Source organism: Astatotilapia calliptera, chromosome 20 (genome assembly GCF_900246225.1).
Source record: "Astatotilapia calliptera chromosome 20, fAstCal1.2, whole genome shotgun sequence".
NCBI lineage: Eukaryota > Metazoa > Chordata > Actinopteri > Cichliformes > Cichlidae > Astatotilapia > Astatotilapia calliptera.
In genome coordinates, this window is record NC_039321.1 from 9521215 (window position 1) to 9537677 (window position 16463).

Sequence of the window (16463 nt, forward strand, 5' to 3'; positions counted from 1 at the left end):
ATTATTTAAAAAAACCAAACAGATACAAATAAGCAACATTTTTCTTCTCTTTAGTCTTTTTTTTTTCAACAGCAGCCATACGGGGGCAAATGGTATGTCTTCATATCGTCCAGGAGCACAGCCCTGACTCTCAAAAAGTAAGTCAACTGACAGCAATTGATTTAGTAACTGGGCTCATCCATGTCTTCATCACTCCAGTCAGGCGGTGCGTCTGTTCCAAAATACCGATCTCCAAAGTTTCCTATAAAACAACAATAAACGACATCGATAAAAAATATAAATACAGTGCTACAATGCTTATTTTTACATTTCAATGACTTTAAAACTGTCCTGTCCTTCCTGCTTCCTCAGCATTGCTCACCTATTCCAGGTATGATGTGAAAGAGATCGTTGACTTTCTTGTCGACAGCCGTGGTGATGATTTTGACCTGCGGGAACGCGTAAGCAACAGAATGGACTCCCATTTCAGCCATGAGCAGAGAAACCAGCAGGATCTTGTCCTCTTGAACATCATGATCCTGAAATTGAAAACACAACTGTGAAAAATGATCTACATGTGCAATTCATTTGCACAGGAGGCATTGGCATTGTTGTGAACAACTGGGTGCACCCACCAGCAGGACTCGCACGGCCATCATGGCAGCAGCTCCAGTGGACACAGTGCAGTCCATTAGAATCACGTGGTCCTCACTGATGTCTTTCGGTAGACGAAGATAATGGAGCTAAAATTGTGCACAGACAGGATGTGGGTTCACGCTAAAATGTGACACATATGACCTACAGCTATATATATACATATAGAAAACCTCTAATATTACAAACAACTGCTTCATGGCAAACTAGGCCAAAGGAGGTTACTGTGAAAATGTGTAAATGTAAAAACTCATATAACCAAAATTGTTTTTGGTTATAGGTTTTTGACAGCATGTGACATTAATGTGGTTTATTACCTCTGGCTCTCCAGTGTCCTGGTTGGTCTGGATGAGGATCTTGCCGATGCGGACGTCCTTGCACACGGCCCTCAGGGCGGGCTCCATGGTCTCCCCGGCTCTCAGGATGGACACCCCTGTGATCTAAAGCAAAACAAAGAGGGGTACAAAAATTAAGCAGAGGTTAATTGCATCAATTTAGTTTCGAGACAAAACTCTTCAGAATGTTTTTCTTTTTTTCTCAATTAAAAATAACGCACAGAGAATATAGCAGGAAGCAAATGGAGTTCACTCACCCTCTTTCCGTGGAAAGTCTTGCCTTCGTAATCCTCTCCCTGGGGGGTCTGCACTATGTGGACCTGAGGTAATATTAAAAATCATAAGAGCTTTAGAACGATGCTATAGTCTACCACAGTAAGGAAAATATACTGTGACAAGCTACAGTGAATGCTGAATTGTCGGTCACGTGCATTTGTGAAATGCACACTGAATGTTGCGATAAAGATATGGAAACTTTCCACTGTGGTGACTTGATAAGTTTCCATACTCATGTGGCAGGCCAATACACTATGTCTATCTGATTTTCTTTGTAGAAGACAGATGGGGAGATTCTTTTTTCCATTTATCAGTGCCTTTTCAGATTTTTCCCCATTTCAGGGCCACACACTGTAGCACGGTCTCCGTGTGTGACTTGTCAGCATCTTTCTATTGAGTGGTTATCTCATGCTTTCTTTCTCCTACACCTCTCTCTATCTGTGGTAGTTTTCCAATTGTTTAAATGCCCTCCTTGGTATAAAGAACGTAACTTAATTAAGAAAGAGTGTAATACAATACTTGAATTGAACCGTTTTGTGTTTGTGTTTGGGACCTGTGAGGGGAGGAAGGAGAGGGCTCGCTCAATCAGCAGCCGCATCAACCTCTTAGAGTAAAAGATGAACTCATCGCGACTGGTCTCCTTGTTTCTAGATGTGATGGTCGAGAAAAGAAGGATCGAAGGTTTATTCGGCAGCTTTCAACCGTCCAGGTTTCCATGAAAACAAATGCAGTTATTAACGGAACAACAATGTGCTTTCTTAGCTTTTACCTGATGATGGTGTGCATGCCCCTGACTTGAGGTGTGCTCTCCAGAACGCTGAGGGTCTGGGGGAGGGGTTGGGCCTGGTGTGCAGAAGCCAGGGCTGCCCTGTAACCACGGCAACAAATAGTAGTGCGGGGGTGGTACACGCCGAGAGCAGCGGAAAAGAGAAAAGATGGACAGACGCATGAGTGCAACACGTGAAAGCCAGTGCAATTAAGACTGCTCTGCACGCATGTGTACAGTATGTGCAAGGTCATACACACACACACACGTGCACATACACACTTTAACACACACACACAGACCTGTGTGTGCATGCAAAAACAGATAAATAAATAACACAAAAAAACCCCACACAAATAATTTTTCAATAGCAGTTAGAGTAAAGTTGATAATGGCAGTGTACCCACAGTAATGGGAGTGCTTGGGAAGAAACACACACACAAAATTGCAGCGCACACAGGGCCAGTTTTGAGTATTTCAGTGGAAAATAACAACACCACAGAGACCGTGATAATGGAAAAATAGATTAATTTGAAAATTATAATTATACAGATACAAATAAAAGATTTAAATGTGCAATATAAACACATGCATAATTAGTTTCCCATGGTAGGGCTGCACTTCTAATATTTCCCCATGTTTGCATGAATAAATATTAGTTCTGAATGCCTTGTTAGCCTCGCTCTACCTTGGACTTGAGGGGAATAGACACGCTTTTACAAATTCTCAGTGATGCAGTGTTGTTCACACTAGACTGACTGCAATGCCACTGAGATACACATTAGCCAGATGCAAAGAAAAGAGAAATCATAGCATGTCTGCTCACATATCCCAGCGAAGTTTCCTCTATGGGGAGGGACACAGATAAACAAAAAAACAAACCAAAAAAAAAACAACAACAGATAAGAGGAAGAAAAATGAGAAAAGACATAAAATCAGGTGGATGAAAAGATTATCGAGAACAGTGAAAAGTGTGACAGCCAGAATTGCAAATGTCAAAAGTCCTTGAACTAAATGACATCAAAATTTAATAGTAATAATAATAATAATAATAATAATAATAATAATAATAATAATAATAATAATAATAATAATGCAATGAGAAAAAGAAACCAACCAAGTGTTAGCTCCGATTTTGATATCTGTACCCATGCATCCCTTGCGTGTATGCGTGGGAGGTGCACAAACTATCGTGTGGCTGTCACTCTTACACTGTGTAGAACAGTAGAAGTTGGTATTTCAGCTCACAGGCCCCAGCACATCCTGTGTCTAAAGACAGACACCAAGCTCACTTCCTCTCTCTCTCTGTCTCAGATACTGTGGCCGACATTCAATGGAAAAACTCAGCGCTTTGTAGTAGGGTATTGGAAACTTTTTCTGTGGCTGAGGTATGCGATAGTCAACAATAGCTGTAGCAAGAGCTTCCTCTCTCTCTCGTTTTCAGTTGTAGTCACTCTCTCTCTTATTCTTGCTGCTGCTGAAAGGAGGGGTCAGTGACTTGACTCATTGGTGTATTTTTAGACACAGAAGGCAGGAAGAGTGTGAGTTGTCATTTCTTTAAAAGGTAGAGAGAAGGAAAACCAACACCTTTACACTGAATGCTGGCTGCACTACACCACTTTCAAACTTCTTATCAGAGTGCAGCTTTTAAATGTTGACAGCAGTTTTCGCACATTTTGATCCACTTCTTCTTATTCTGAGGTGGTGTGGACCGAGTCTTAACCGTGTATTATGTCCCCACTGACAGAGCACTAATTAGCCATATTTGGTTAGCTACAAGATACAAGAATGCCGCCTGGTGACGTGTCATGGCAGCCAGCACGTCGGTGGAAGGTAGAGGTTGGTTTTGCTCTCTTCTGATTTGACATTTATTCTCGCTCTCCCAGTAAAAAAGCTGGTGCAGCAGGGGAACTGGGCAGATGTTGAGGAGAGAACGATATAAAGGATAAAGGCCACTCTACCTGACGCTGAGTTCCCGCTGCAAGCAATGGAGGGATTTGGTGATGAGGGGGAGAGAGTGAGAGAGCAGTCCATCAGCAGCATATGTGTTTCAGTGTGTGTATGTTGTGAGGGAACAAAGCAAACTGCACAGTAGGGCAAAGTGCTCCGACAGCCAAGAGCGTGCCTTTGGTGACCAGTGATTAGTGCATGTTGCACAGCTAATCCCAAAGTGCGTCTAACAGGCCATCAATCGACATTGTGTATGACAAGTATGAAGATAGGGTGTCTTATAAGGCTGTGTGACTAATGCTGCATAATTATGTATTAGGATGTAATGTTTCCACTGTGATTACATTTATTCCTAAACTAAATGCCTGGAGATTAGTTTGGTTTGAATTAATGCAGGACAAATAACCACAGCAAGAGGTTAATATGGTTAAAACACTGAAACCTATTTCTGTCAGCAAGCTCCACCTGACATATTTTCTTTATTTGAGGAAGCTACTTTCAGCTGCTCCCTTATTCACAAGGGGTCACCACAGTGGGGAGCTCTGCATTAGCCGGATGTCCTTCCCCAAAGGGATTTGAGTCTCCTCCAAGGGTCTAACCAGGGATTGTTTGTTTGTGTAAATCACTAAACCACACATATATGCCATATTTAAAGGGCTATATTCATATTCATTCTTCTTCTCAAGTATGAAATGATAAGAAAACAGAAACAGAAGCCCTGTTTTCATAGAGCACATTTCAGAAAACATCATTTAGCCTTCTTGCTTTAAGTGCTTTGGCAGTAGATTCAGAAAATGACTAATAATTAAACACTTTTTAAAATCTTGTCAAGTTTTTTGAGTGTTCAAATAAACACATAAGAGAAGAAAAAAGTAGAAGATAAAAAAACAAAGCAATTTAAAATTTATGTTCTCTGAACCAAATAACTACAGTTTGTTACTGTTACTAGGAAAGTTAGCAAAACCAAAACCAGTTTAGAACAGTTTTTTCCATTGAGTGTTAATGATTAAACCTTTCCCCAAAGCACTTACAGACATTCAGCCTCAGTAAAGTTTCTTTCCACTAGAGGGGGTGATCTGCCTTGAAATTACAGGCACATACTGAAGGGGAGCCTGCACATACACCCTCTTATGAATGCAATAACATAACTAGATGTACTGACCCGGAGGCCATCAAGAAAAAGGACAAATGAAAGGTTATAATTCTCCCCCCAAATTAACTATTTAAGTGGCATGACAGATTTTCTGCGTGTGTATTTATATTTATGTCTGTAAGCATGACCTCACTTACCTCCTCCAACTGACTGTGAACATGCTGTACGATCAAGTCGATTGCCACCATGTTGCCACCTCCTGACCGGAAAAAAAAGAAAGCATAAAAATGAGGCTTTAATTTTAAATCTTTTTAGGATTGTTGCTGCTATACTGAACATGTACATGAAAGTATGTTGGTATATACTCACCACGTGGCACCACGATATCAGCCAGTCGCATGGTAGGCTCAATGTATTGTTCAAAAGCTGGCTTAACAAACTTGTTATACTGCTTGATGACCCCCTCGATATCTCGGCCCCTTTCTGTAATGTCCCTCCTCAATCGGCGCACCAGGCGGATGTCAGAGTCTGTGTCCACAAAGATCTTCATGTCCAGCAACTGGAAAAACAAGTTGATTAGATCAACACAAAGTAATATAAGACACATTCACAAACAGATGACATGAAAATAGCGAGCTTAAAATACCAAACTGTATTCAAATTTGTATTTTTAAAGGGTTATTGTGAAAGCCTGCAAGAAATTCTAGAAAAAAATTGAATGAATGAATGAAAGATCTGAAAGCAAAAAATATTTCCTGCAACGTCAATGTAAGTATAGATGAAAAATGAATGAATATTAGTTAACTAATGAAAATGTTTGCTTCTCTTTTGCTTACAATGACTTCTGATTTTAACAGACCTTTAAAGGAAAAAACTCATTAACTTTACTGTGTTGCAGTTGATACTGCAGTTATTCAGAACCATTACGTCTTTTAAATCGATGACACTTAACAGTTGAAAAACAAACCTGTCAGCGCCCTCAAGTGGACAAACTATGTACTACAGATATTTTTTTCTTATCTTTAAATCAATATTCACTTCTCTGCACATATTAGCTGACACACAGTGCATACAAACATATCAGGCTTTTCAATCTATTTACTTATCTTGGGCTATCATGCATATGCTGAATCTATTTTAAAAACCTGCAAATCTTGTCTACGTACACAACATGGGAAAAATAAACAGCTACCTCTTGTTTAATAAAGACCTCTTACACCACTTGTATGTGTTTTCTAAGAGTGTTTTTTTTTATTAGGTAATACATATTTTTGACAACAAAGCTGACAGTAGGACCTTGTATTGGTTTGTTCAGGGCTAATGACCTTCTCTTACCTGCAACAGTTCTTTATCTGCAAAGGCCATGATTCCCTCAAAGATGATAACACTGGCTCCATAAACTGTTTTCTGGGGCAGAGACATGTACATGTAATAACACAATACAATTTACATACCAAAAATGAGAACGAGGGCATTAAAGCACTACACATTAAGTGTGCATGTATTCCAACAATCGTTGTAAGCTCTCAAACTGACTTGCCTCACTAATGTGTGAATGTCTGTGTGTGATAGGATAAAGAGAAGTAGACAGATATCACAATAGCGATCTGTCGGAGACCATCTGGAGATGTACAGCTTTACAATGCAGCTAAATCTATAGAAAAGAGGATTAAAACCTTCTTCGGTAAACAAAAAGGAGGGATTATATGCAAAAATGACACGCTACTTAATAACTTAAAAATACAAAGCCAAATGTTTGGGTCTGTGCATTCATCCTTACCCAGTCCTTTTGTCTCCCGTGAGTTGTAAAGTCATACACAGGGATTTTCACGCTCTTGCCCTGTTTGAGTTTGCGCAAGGTGTGTGTCAGCAAATCAAAGTCAAAGGCATCTGGGTGGTCAAAGTTATAGTCGTTACTGGCAGCCATTGCCTGCTGCTCTGGGGACAGGACCTGAGGATTGCCATGATACTGAAGTTAGAGTATGTCACCACTGCATGCTGCTTTTCAATGCTACAAGATTTCCTGAGAAAATGGCATGAACACATAATAATATTTGCATATCAAAAGAAAAATCTCTTAGTCAACTAACATTACACACGTGTTTTGCAGTACAACAAATGATGCATTCACAAATAATAACGCAAAAACATTTTGGCACAGATCGCTGATCGAGAGCAGAGAAGTTTGGGGACCTAAATTTAGGAGGACATCATGTGCCACAGTGACGTCCGTACGAGGTGGTATGTGCACGCACGTATCTGTCCTTTGGGTGGTTGAACATTAAAAACCCAGTCCTGGTATTTGGCAGTTAATGAACAGCAACACTCCCTTCTCAAATGAACTGGTAACATATTTATGTAATAAACCAATGTTATACTGGAAAAAAAGCAAAATATAAAAATGCATAGATTAACTGAAAATAAATGGCAATCTTTTGTAAAATGTGGTGAGCAGACCACCACTTGCTGAGGGCTACAGCGGCACTGGTCACTGGTAAATCCCTCCAACTCTGCACAGTCTGATCTGCCGCTGTCAGATTTTGACAGGATTACACAACTAGAGAGTGGGTGGAGGTGTAGAGGGGGCAAGAATGATGGCTCTTGCTACACTGTTCACTACATCTCTTTTTCTCTCCCCCTAACACCCATCACTGTGTTTTCATCCTTGTTTTCAGCACTGCCTCCTTATATTTTATCTACTCTGTTTCTTCTCTCTCTCTAATCAAAACCTCTTTTTCTCATTTTCCCTCTGGGATCCAAAGGAAATGTTTCCTTTTCTCTTTCACCCTGTTTCCTGCACTCAGGCTCGCTTTTCTTTAGCCTTCCTTTAGGCCCCTGGGTGGTTAACAGCCATTCAAGACAAAAGTGATAAGAACAGAGTTTCTTGGACCTATCACATGTCTTATTTATAACTCTAAACACTTATTTAGACATGCAGCAACATTTAAAAATTCAGATAACTTTTAACAACTTCACAGATACAGTGACAAATGTATCACTGCATGCAAAAGGACATATACGGTTTTGTAGACACCACAGAAATACCTTGTAAAAAGAGTCCATTGAGAGTAGTACAACCCAGGGTACATCTAAAGCTTCTATGATTTTCCTTGCTACAGTTGTCTTTCCTGAAGCGCTGCCACCACACAGGCCTGAAATTAAAAATTGACAAACAGCCATTGAGTAATAACTTCCTTCCAGTTAAATTACAAAAACAAAAGAATTTAGGCAAGTTGACATGGTCAAGATGATCTGCAGACGTTTAAAAAGTTCATCAGAATTGGGAAGAAAGTTGAAATGACTAATAGGTATGGTTTTACTGTAATTATTTCACAAACTGCTTATCTACTGGGATTTTCCCACACAACCATCTCTAGATTTTACAGAGGATGACCCAAAAATAGAAAATCTGATGCTACAGTTTCCAGGGGTCAACAAAACTGGAAAAAAGGAAATTGGACAAACGTCTGCTGTGACGTTCAGATGGCAGAGTCAGAGGTTTTCAGAGCTTAAGGCTACCTTGGAGTGAATAAATGCGTGATGTTAGGGGAACTGTTGAATCTATTATCTGTTATGGTATCACTACATGGTTTGAAAACCTTTCTGTCAAGCTCAGATCCCAAATTCAAAATCTGATTCAAAGATAGTTAAAATTACTACGGACAAAAATGACATCCTTTATAATGATTATGAGTTGATGTCTTCAGGAAAAAGGTACAAAACTGTGAGTTGGAGTTACATTTTCTCTGTGAGTGTTTGCATATGTGTGTTATTTTACATGATGTGTTTCCCTCGCTTGTCCAAGGTAAATTTGTCCCCAGAGGACAATAGAGGCTAATCTAATCTAACCACCCTGCCTTCAGGGCGGTGTAATGATGTGGCGGATATTTTCTTGACAAACTTTGGACTCCTTAGTAGCGACTTGAGCAATGTTTAAATGCCACAGTCCAAGTATTGTTACTGACCATGTTCATGTGGTCACATTTTCCAGCAGGAAAATGTGCCGTGTTACAAATCTCAACTCATCTCAAAGTGGATCCTTAAGCATGACAAGGAGTTACTCAAATGGCCTCCACAGTCACAGATCAATGCAAGTGAGAAAACACCTTTGAGATGTGCAGCCAACAAATCTGCAGTAACTGTGTGATGCTGTCATGTCAATAAAAAAAACAAGCGCTTTGAGTGCTGAGGTAAAATAGCGCTATATAAGAATCAGTCCATGTCAATGTGGACAAAAATCTCTGAGCAATGTTTCCAGTACTTTTTTCAATCTATGTCATGAATTAAGGCTGTTCTGAAGGCCAAAGGAGATCCAACCTGGTACCAGCAAGGTGGCCCTAATAAAGTGTTTGGTAAGTGTACCTTCACTTGGTGCAAACATGCTATCAGTAGTTTGACTAGTTTGGCAAGACTTGTTTGAGTGCATTGTGAGGTTGCTTTAGGCTATTTTAAAAAGGCATGCAGAAACAGAGCCAATAACATTCTTCAACATAAACGTTCTCTTTATTCCTATTTTTCACAAAGTCTCTCACACATTAGTTCAGCACTTCCTGATAGCAGGGCACACCCATCTTTAACATACTTGGATGGATCTGCTTTGCTCCATCCAGTGAGAAATTGTGAGTTAATGCCCTTTATCACTAGTATAGCAGGGCTTTCCTGTATTTAAAAACACTCTGCCAAAGAGGAAACTCTCCAGTTTGTGAAAAACAACTAATTTTAACCAGTGCATCTCTAACTGGGCTTAGGTTTCTCAAGCTTTCTTCTTCATAAAATGGTCAAATACGCCAAGAAAATGCCTTACCTTACCTTAAATAAGGTAATGACAACTTTGTGCCACAACTATATGGGAAGAAATTATGCTAATGTGTGCATTCCCTGAGTTTTCTAAACATTAAAAATTTTCACTTATACAAAGTATAAGGTTAGTTTATAAACAATTATTCATTAGTTTCCTAAATTTAAAGGTACAATCCGAACATATTTATAATACTTTAGATGAAAACTCACCACTTAATCTAAGCTGGGGCTCTGACAGGTCATAGATCTTTATGATGTCTAAATGTCAAACACAGAAAGTCATTCTTCTTACCAATGACAAATGCCTCTTTGGACTGTGTTCCATGCTCGTTGTACCAGGGTGGGCGACCAGCAGTGTAGATTGTTCGTTTGGAGGTGCGTAGCAGAGGAGGCTCTGACTTACACTGGCTGGTTGTCCTTTTCCTGGGCGAGAGGCCTGTGCTTACCGAGGGGAGGAGACGGTCGAGTGATCCCTCGCCACCTCCACTGCAGATGAGAAACATGACATTACTCTCTGGTACACAGGAAGCAACTTTCCTTCTTGTCACTGCATTTTTCTGGGTTTCATAAAACCTTTTGCGTAGCAGTATAACGCCAACATTCTCCATCATCACATCTTCTCCACCTGTATATAGTAAGACACACTGAACCCGAATGTGCTGTGTCATGATTTCAACTTCTAACATCGGTGAGCGTTCATGGAAAGGTAACGAGGTAAAACAACAGAATCAAGGCAATAACATACCAATGTAATATACAGGATCAGTCCCACTGAAATAGCAATCTCTTATTTGGTATAGCCTTGTTGTCCCCTTGTATCTAATGCCCGGTGACACATTAGACACACAGAGACAGACATTGTTTGTGGCATGTAACCATGCAATGGATGAACAGATTGACTAAAGAAAGGCGGCCCAGTTAGTTACCAACAAAACAGCAGTGTAGCATTTTCCCTCCTGTCACTGGTTAATTTTTCAACCTGTCAACTTTGTCCAGTCTTGTCCAGTGTAACTGCTGCAGGTACTAATGTACAGATGGTATAATATATTACATCTAAAGCTCCCCATAACCATAAGAGAATTATAGAGTCAAAGTGATGGATTGTGTTTTCATAGTCCATTGTATTTTACCAATTGAAAGGATCAGGTATCCGCCACTGGAAAGACAGCATGCTAGAAAAGCAGGTGGTTACAGTACCTAAAAACACCTACAGAACATGTTAGAAGTGGAGAAATGTTGATTCAACTAATCGAATAGTCCTGTGATCAGTTTTACGAGCGAAAAGATTGCTGCAAAAAGGCCCTCATAAACAAATGACAACAAGCCAATTCAAAACAGGTACAAGGTGCTTAGGCGAGCGAGGCATGGAGTGAATTTGCATTGACTTATTCAAACTACACCTGATGGTCTCTCATCTGTTCTGTAAGATAGAAGAAATTAAGAAAGAAATTTATGTAATACCCATTGCAAGAGTTTTGTGTCTAAACTGCAAACAGCTGCACATATGGGCTACTCTTTCACTATTGTAAGTTACTTAACGTATAATGACTAAGTTTAATGTTGTGCCTTTACAAATCATTCGGCAGTTGTGAGTAACTGGAATTCAGAGCAGAGAAAAAACTTGGTACAAAGAACTGGTCGAGCAGATTGGTGAGCAACCTCTCTATTACTTCCTCTAAAACAACAGCCTCACTTCTCTTACATAACTCTATTTTGTCAGCGTCTCAAGAATCTGCTGTGCCGCTGACGTTTGATAAACAAAATATTGCTTTTTTAGGAAAATGCCACTCGATTAGCGAAGCAATCTAAAGTCGCTCAACGATTGCCGCCCACAATCATCATGAAAACAACTGCTGCGTTCATTGTTTAACAAATACAACGTAACATCTGTGTGCGGTATGCCTAACTGAGCAACAGTTGGAACACTTACTGCATTATCCGAGCCATCCACACTTCACCCAGTGAAGACTGTAAAAAGCCAGCGGCCATAACTATAGCGGCGTTTGTAATAAACAAGTCTTAGATCTTCCTCTGTTTTCCAGTCAACTGTCAGGCTCCACACATTTATATAGGTCATATACCTGCCCAGGTGGACTGCCAGGAGCTCAGAAGAGGAGCAAACAAGAGAGAACAAAGATTTATCTTATCTCACCAGGGTCACCTGGTTAGAGGGAGCCAGGGAGTAGAGTGGGAGACTGCTGAGAGCGTGCGCAGGACATAGCTCACTGAAGTATGGTTATCAGTTAAAACCCAACTAGTGTGCAATAAAAGATTAGCTTAGCTGACTGTGCTGAATCATGTCCTTGTTCTGTGGTTACACTTACAGTACCCAGTGCTTCAAAACATTACATGAATGCACCTTTGTGATAAGAAGTTATAGTGTGGGGTACCTGAGAAGGCCCTTATGAAGCAGACATCTAAGCCTTATGGGCAGCAGATTGAAGGATAATATTAGCAGCAAATCAAGACGCAACGTCACATCTAATGTCAGTAAAGCGACATGTTTTTCTTTACTTTCTCCACAATGGCTCACACAAAGAGTAAATTAACACAACCTAGCTGCATAAAGTGACTACTGTTTCACATCAGCTTGTTCATTTGTCCAACAAGATTTCATAAAAAACGAGTATGTACAAGTACGTAACACTACTGTAATGTCAGTGTAAAATTCTCAGTTTAAAAAAAACTTTACGGTTCCTCACATCACGTTTGCACTTAGAAGGTGCCACATTTCCTAAAGTATGTAGACAAAAACCTAGAGGGTATAAACAAGTGAGCTTCAACTTGGAGTTGTCTTTCCTGTTTATCCAGACTTTTAAAAGCATTAGCTGTACACATTTTAAGGACATTTAAACTACAGACAGGAATAAAGTTGCCCAGGTCACCTAAGGAGTACATTAAAGGAAATAAAATGCACTTACCTGCCATCAGATCTTAGCGTCCAACAGCCAGATATTCTAGCTCCTGAGTAAGCTGGTAGAGTGTTCATAACTGGGAAGCTTCCAGTGTTTGTACTCCAAAAGTTGTGTTTTAATCCTATACTATTGTCAGCCGGTATACTCAGTGTACATATTCATATGCACTCAAACACACACTTAACAGCGCTCCTCTCTGGAGCATCACATCCAGAGAGGTGGCGACAGAAGGTGGTTAATATACATGGGAATCGGCTTGGATGAGAAACGAAACTTTAAACATTTGCTTAGCTTTCTATTTCTTCCATTCTCTCAACAGAGCGAGAGAGAAGGCACTGCAGCTTGGTAGAGGAGGCGCACTCAGTGTGAAACTACAGCACAGCATTTCCCTCCTCTTTCACTAACTCGCTGCTCCTCCCATTAGACGCCCAGCCAACAAACATAAGAGGATAACCTGCCCTCCAGATTATGTTCATTAGGGTGTATTAATAGCACCGGGTTAGAACCAGACCACACCACTCCTGGTACACACACGCACACACCCACATATATAAACACACACAGACACATGCCAAGCTTGGGTCATCTGTCTTTGGCAGTCAGTGTCGCAGTATGTGGCTGGAGGTGAAAGAGGAACCAGAAGAGAGTGACAAGAGAAGAAACAAACTAGAGGGTGGAAAAAACAACCCAAACAAGACAAAACAAAGAAATAAATAACAAGAGTGCAGCGCAGTCACACAGCCAGCCATTATTCTCCTCTGATGTTGATGCAGTTGGCTGAATTCACAACAGAGACGCCTCAGGCTGTGTTGGGGAGGTGAAGAGAAATTGAAGGGGGTGCGGGGATGACAGAGGGGAAGGGTAGAGGGGAGCTGATGTGCTTTTACCCTGTGGGGACATACAGTGCCTCTGTGTGCCTTATACCGAGTCTAGAGATGTCAGCACCACAGCAAACACACACACACACGCCCGAAGAGCAAAGTCCCCTCCCTGTTTTCACTCACAGTGAAGACTGGGGAATAAACAGCATGATGAAACCCAACACTACCACTGCTGCTCTATCAGCTGACGGTCTGGGGAACAGCTCTGGGAAACGCACACAGACACACACACACATCCACGCCATTCCACTCCTCCCTAGCCACAACTTGTACAGACAAACAAATCATTATGCTCAGAGTTCAGAGGAGATGGACTAATTGCTTTTCAGTGCACAGAAAAACAATCAAGCAGCTTAGAGAAGCTACTAGCTATAATACAAAGCAACATGAAAGCTTTTCCAAATATTTTGGAACATGGATTCTGACCAGACTTCATTTCTCTTTATTCACTTTTTTATATTATACAGGGGACCAACAGGGGAAAGAGAATTGAGTGTTCTCCTCTAATCTGAACTGTAATGGTTTGGTAGTGTCACTGTCGCTTTAATCTTCATCGAGAGGACAGCTGCAGAGCAAGAAAGCCACATCGAAACAAGAAGCCTGAACTGGTTTCTATGCCAAACATTCAGCCATCTCGCTATGGCGACAGTGATGCACAGGAGGCTTACAAAGTCTCGGCTGCAATAACACTTAACCTAAAACTAATACTGTAAACACACTATAATATAAGCTAAACGTATTAGTAACAGCATGTAATGCTGACTTTACTTACTAATTTAAAAAAAAAGTCAAATATATTCAGTGATAAAGGGAGGTTGCAGTGCATAGAACCTTTGCCTTGCAGAGCTCTCGACTGGCCCGGTACTGCCTCAATTAACAGTTTATGGTGCCTCTGTGTTAGGTTATAGTTTAGTGACCAACTGAGTTCTGTCATACAACTATATTAATATCAGCGGTCATACATTTAATAATGTGAGTATAACTTTAAAGCCTGCGAGCCACTAAGGTTGACGTCTAGAAGAGCAGGAACTTCTCTGTTCCGGACACACCAATACAATACCGCCCTCTTGTGGAATAACGAGGTATTGAACATCTAAGGCAGACCAGCAGCTGACAAACAACTGGACCAAGTGCTTCAGCTTGAGTCTTAGTCACCTAACCCAAATGTTATTCTGTTCCGTTACCTTATATATCCCATAGGAAGATGACATTTGCCAGAAATACCCGCTTTACTCACGCCGCAGTACCTCCAGAAAACACCAAGGCGCGTGCTTTCCACCTCTGCTAAAAGAAAGCTCTCTTAGTCCACTTTCTCTGCTTTAAGCTAGCTCTCCAATTCTCTCTAGCGATTCCCATTACACGTTAAAATAGGTGAGCATGTTTCAGTTAACAGTGACTGCTTGGTAAAGACGTGTTTGATGTGATTTCTTCGCTTCCGAAGATTACAATGAAGTAAAGCTACGAGGCAACCTCGTGTAAAATAAGATGACAGATCGTAAAGCCAAAGAGAGGGAGAGAGAGTGGACAAAAAGAGAGACTCAAAAAGCAGGCCTCGGGTTTATTATATTTATAATAAACTAATAATTATACTGTAACTTCTAGACTGCTGTTACATTTATCAGGCGTATTATATATTAATTACTGTACCACTGGGACGTACAGTGTAACAGGTCGTGTTTCCGTAAAGATGCTTAACCCAACTGCCAGGATAAGATGAAAAAAAAAAATGCATCCAGTAACGTCATAATAATGTACTATAATACCAAAGGTTTCCGAAGCAATCTACAAACTCTATACCTGTTCGATACAGAGGAAGTTTTCGCTTCGCTGTCCATCGTTGAGCGCCTGTCTTCCACGCTAACCACAGACATTTCTGCCCTGTTGACAATCAGGTGTTAAGAGCGCAGTCACAGCTGAGGCATCATGGGACTTGTATTTCTTCAGTGGAATCTCTTTCAGCTTCGCGGCTGCGCTTGGACTTCAAGCCCCAGAATGCACGTGATCCGTTTTTTCTATTCACAATAAACAGCATGTACTTTTATTTTAAGCTTACAGGGCCTTTTACAGGCCACGTGTAGGTGGGAGTGGAGATGAATCTTTTTAGTCAGTTTTTAAATTTTAGTTTTGCTTCATAATCTCTCTCCAAATCTAAATAACTTTACAGTGCTGTGTCTTGAGCCACTCCTATGTCCTTATATTTTGCTTCCAAGAAACCAGACTTTCTGGTAATTTTTTAAAGCAGTCTTGAGCAATAGTTCTCTTAAAGTCTTTTAAATGATTTTCAGTCCAGTTCTTGTACCTTAACATTTTCAGAAGAATGTTATTTGTTTGTTAAACCACTTAACACTGACCTACTAATGGAAAACAAACAAACAAAACAACAAAAAACCACCTATATCAAGGAATGAACCAGTGTTGTGACAGCACTTTGTTCAGTGTCTGTTGTGTTTCAGTGCACAGTATAAATAAACTGGCTTGGCTTGACTTCTTTGAGAAATTAAAAGAAAGCTTTCCTAACAGAGTTCAGGCTGTGTTGGTGATTGAAGGTGGACATTCCAAGCTTTTTAGAGTTATTTTCACCTACACTATTTTCCAGGAATTTTTGTACGTTTCAATAAATCTCAGCCCCAAATTTCCAGTTTCCTAGCAAAATATAAAGAAGTGAGGGGTGGCTCAGTGAGGGGTTGTGCACAGTACTGTACAAATATATATTTCCTTTTTTTCATGAGCACAATTAGTGGCAACTAAATGCAGCTTTAATAAACTATGAACAAGTGTGATAAAAGCCAGTATTAGATAAAATTGTAACCCTAA

General features: G+C 40.4%; 1 protein-coding gene across 5 annotated transcripts; it reads right to left on the bottom strand.

The window, feature by feature from the left end:
- Positions 1 to 20: 20 nt before the first annotated feature.
- On the bottom strand, positions 21 to 15556 carry uckl1b (uridine-cytidine kinase 1-like 1b). 5 transcript variants are annotated; one of them, XM_026153556.1, is made up of 15 exons: positions 15447 to 15556; positions 10146 to 10339; positions 8099 to 8205; positions 6834 to 7004; positions 6389 to 6460; positions 5423 to 5612; positions 5251 to 5312; positions 2837 to 2856; positions 2014 to 2112; positions 1798 to 1891; positions 1226 to 1288; positions 951 to 1073; positions 615 to 722; positions 362 to 518; positions 21 to 241 (listed from the first exon to the last, which is right to left on the bottom strand). In XM_026153556.1, exons 1-15 carry the CDS (start codon positions 15518 to 15520, stop codon positions 162 to 164), a joined length of 1614 nt encoding a protein of 537 aa, XP_026009341.1. In that variant the 5' UTR covers positions 15521 to 15556; the 3' UTR covers positions 21 to 161. The 5 variants fall into 5 exon arrangements, with proteins under 5 accessions (XP_026009341.1, XP_026009342.1, XP_026009343.1 ...); XM_026153557.1 differs by lacking the exon at positions 2837 to 2856 and adding an exon at positions 3972 to 3988 and having other exon boundaries at positions 15447 to 15555; XM_026153558.1 differs by lacking the exon at positions 15447 to 15556 and adding an exon at positions 12775 to 14388.
- Between the last annotated feature and the right edge of the window lie 907 nt (positions 15557 to 16463).

What these genes read in the sequence shown, in the direction of transcription:
- uckl1b (XM_026153556.1), bottom strand. Translation starts at nt 15,520, where the DNA reads ATGTCTGTGGTTAGCGTGGAAGACAGGCGCTCAACGATGGACAGCGAA. An exon ending in CAGATAAAGAACTGTTGCAG is followed by an intron (nt 5,613 to 6,388) that starts GTAAGAGAAGGT and finishes TTGTTTTTCCAG; the next exon opens with TTGCTGGACATGAAGATCTT. An exon ending in AGGAAACTTCGCTGGGATAT is followed by an intron (nt 2,113 to 2,836) that starts GTGAGCAGACAT and finishes CCGTGGTTACAG; the next exon opens with GGCAGCCCTGGCTTCTGCAC.